Raw genomic sequence first — 2,648 nt, 5'->3', positions numbered from 1 at the left:
CTGCTTAGGACAGATGTCTTTGACTAAATCAAGCGCTGTTCCTGTAGGACCGCAGCACTCCAGCTGTGAAAGAGAAACCATTAAAGTCTACGATCAGGGCCAAACGTTTTCAGAGTGATTCCAATGATAATATTTACAAAGTCTTCTGCTTCAGTTTTTATAACAGCAATTTGCATAAACTCCAGAATGTTATAAAGAGTGATCAGCGTAACAGAAATTAATTGCAAAGTCAATATTTGCCTAGAAAATGAACTTTATCTCCCAAAACACATTTAAAGTCATTGCAGCCCTGCCTTAAAAGGACCATCTAACATGGTTTCAGTGATTGCTCCATTAACACCGGTGTGGGTGGTGATGAGGACAGGGCTGCAGATCAATCTGTCAGGATTCAGTCAGAATGACACTTTAAAAAGAGGCTGGTGCTCATTGTTTCTCTTCTGTGAACCATGGTTATCTCTAAAGAAAACGTGCAGTCATTGTTGCACTGCACAAAAATGGCCGAACAGGAAAGAGAATGGCAGCTAGAAAGATTGCACCTCAGTCAGCAATCTATGAAAACTTGTAGTCAATCATCAAGAGATGGGCGGACAAATGAAAACCTAAGAATTCTGACAAAATGCAAGCATTGATTGTGCAAGAATGGACTGCTATCAGTCAGGATCTGGTCCAGAAGGTGATTGAGAGCAGTGGCGGTTCTAGATAAAAATATACCACGGGGCCAGGAGGGGGCCCGGGTGTTTCCATGGGGCCCCAGAAATCATGAAAAAAAAGAAAAGGGATTGAAATATATTAAGATAGCTGCATGAAGTGAAATTTCTATTCAACTAGGTTTAAAATTCTATGTCTTATTAGGTCAACATACATTTATAATTTAGGAATTTTACATATTTTTTACTTGAAATTAAAATTACAGTTTTCTATAAAATCTGAAGTAGAACTCAAGAAAAACTGATAAAAATCAGCTGGAAAAATTTGTGTTTTCTTTGTTTTGAAAGAACATTTAGCAGATGAAAACTGGGATTATATCTAAATACCACTGAAGCCGTCACCTTATTGTTTTTAAATAGTTAGTAAAACAGAATTTGTAAAGGAAAAAATTAAATAGATCCAAAGAACCTATCAGTAACCATGTCTGTTCAAGCACAGATCATCATTAGAATTTCTTTGAGTGTTATGTCTTCAGTACAGGGGCCAGGACATGATCTACAGGGGCACTGGCCCCCGTTGGCCCCTGTCTAGAACCGCCCATGATTGAGAGCATGCCAGGGAGAATTGCAGAGGTCCTGAAGAAGAGGGGTCAACACTGCAAATACTGACTTGCTGCATTAACTCATTCTAACTGTCATTAAAAGCTTTTGTTGCTCAATATAATTGGAACTGTATTTCTGTATGCGATGACATCATCTGACATGAACACCAGAGGGCAGCAGATCAGGTGAAAATAGAATATTTCTGTCATTCTCAATACTTTTGGTCATGACTGTAAGCTGAAAGTTCTTTATGTGATTAATCGCTGAGTGGAGGAGTGGGGCTCTCACCGCATAGTGGACGAGACGGAGGGTCTCCCTCAGTGCATCCTGTTTGGAGTTCTGGTATTTTTTATAGGTCTCCCTATAAAACTCCTTAACATCTGCAGTCAGCTGCAGAGACGGGAAGAAAAGGAAAAATTAACAGAATAACAAATGTTCCAGTTTATATGAATGCAATCAAAAGTTGGTTCAGTTCAAAAGCCGGAACTGATTTTTACACCAGTTTGCTTTATTGATTTTACTGAGTTAATGATGATCGACTGAACGTTGCATAAAATCACAGAATGACTCCAGTCATACCTTCTCCTTGTTGTTGAATGCCCAGATACCTGCAGCCGCTTCAGCAGCGAAGATGAGGAGCAGGAAGAGGAAGAACTAAACCAAGAAACAACAAAAAGTCATTTTGCGTTCGATCAAAGTGCCTCATATGGACGGTTCCTCCTTGGCTCACCAGTCCCAGCATGCATGGAGACTCTTTAATGGCTCCACAGCATCCCAGGAATCCCACAACCATCATCAGAGCTCCTGCAGCTATCAGGAGGTACATCCCTATGAACGAACAATATAGAGAATCACGTTCAGGGCGGAGCTAAAGAAAAGAATTTTCTGCAGTCATTGAACTTTAAAAATACAAAAGAAAACACTGAATTTTTCTAATATAAAAACACATTCTTGAAGGAAAAGCATCTTTGAGAATATCCGATTAAACAACTACGCAAAACTTGTTTACAGAAGTATTTCATTTTTCAAATTAACATCTTAAAGTGTTTCTTTCTAATCTAAAAATCGACCTCCTACCAAACGCTCGGTAACTAAACCCGGTTAACGGATTGGATTTTAAATCCACAGCTATAATTTGAGTCAGCTGAAAGGAAACGGATCATTTCTGGTCAGATTTAGTGGTTTTATATGCAGATAAATTATCGCCTGTATGCAAACAGAAAATCACCCCCCCAACCCCAATAACCCCCTCTGGCTGTTTAAGGTTCAAATATTACACAATATTTTGTTAAATGAGATGCATGTTAGAGTTCCCTGCTTAAATGTTAAAGAGAAAAATAGATGTTAAAAAGCGATAAACTAAGAGAAGCTGTTCTAACTTCTTACTTTAAAAGAAAA

At 38.6% G+C, this 2,648-nt stretch overlaps 1 protein-coding gene across 1 annotated transcript in view; it reads right to left on the bottom strand.

Moving 5' to 3' along the window:
- The window catches only part of tspan8 (tetraspanin 8), a 16,984-nt gene that overhangs the window by 3,701 nt on the left and 10,635 nt on the right, over positions 1–2,648 (bottom strand). The window contains exons 3-6 of the mRNA XM_015383919.1: positions 1,981–2,078; positions 1,830–1,904; positions 1,539–1,640; positions 5–63 (exon numbers count right to left, since the gene is read on the bottom strand). Of these exons, the coding sequence (XP_015239405.1) occupies positions 5–63; positions 1,539–1,640; positions 1,830–1,904; positions 1,981–2,078 (334 nt within the window). The remainder of the gene's footprint in view (positions 1–4; positions 64–1,538; positions 1,641–1,829; positions 1,905–1,980; positions 2,079–2,648) is intronic.

Source organism: Cyprinodon variegatus, unplaced genomic scaffold, assembly GCF_000732505.1.
Source record: "Cyprinodon variegatus isolate N-32 unplaced genomic scaffold, C_variegatus-1.0 Scaffold298, whole genome shotgun sequence".
Classification (NCBI taxonomy): domain Eukaryota; kingdom Metazoa; phylum Chordata; class Actinopteri; order Cyprinodontiformes; family Cyprinodontidae; genus Cyprinodon; species Cyprinodon variegatus.
This window is presented reverse-complemented; position numbering and strand designations above follow the sequence as displayed.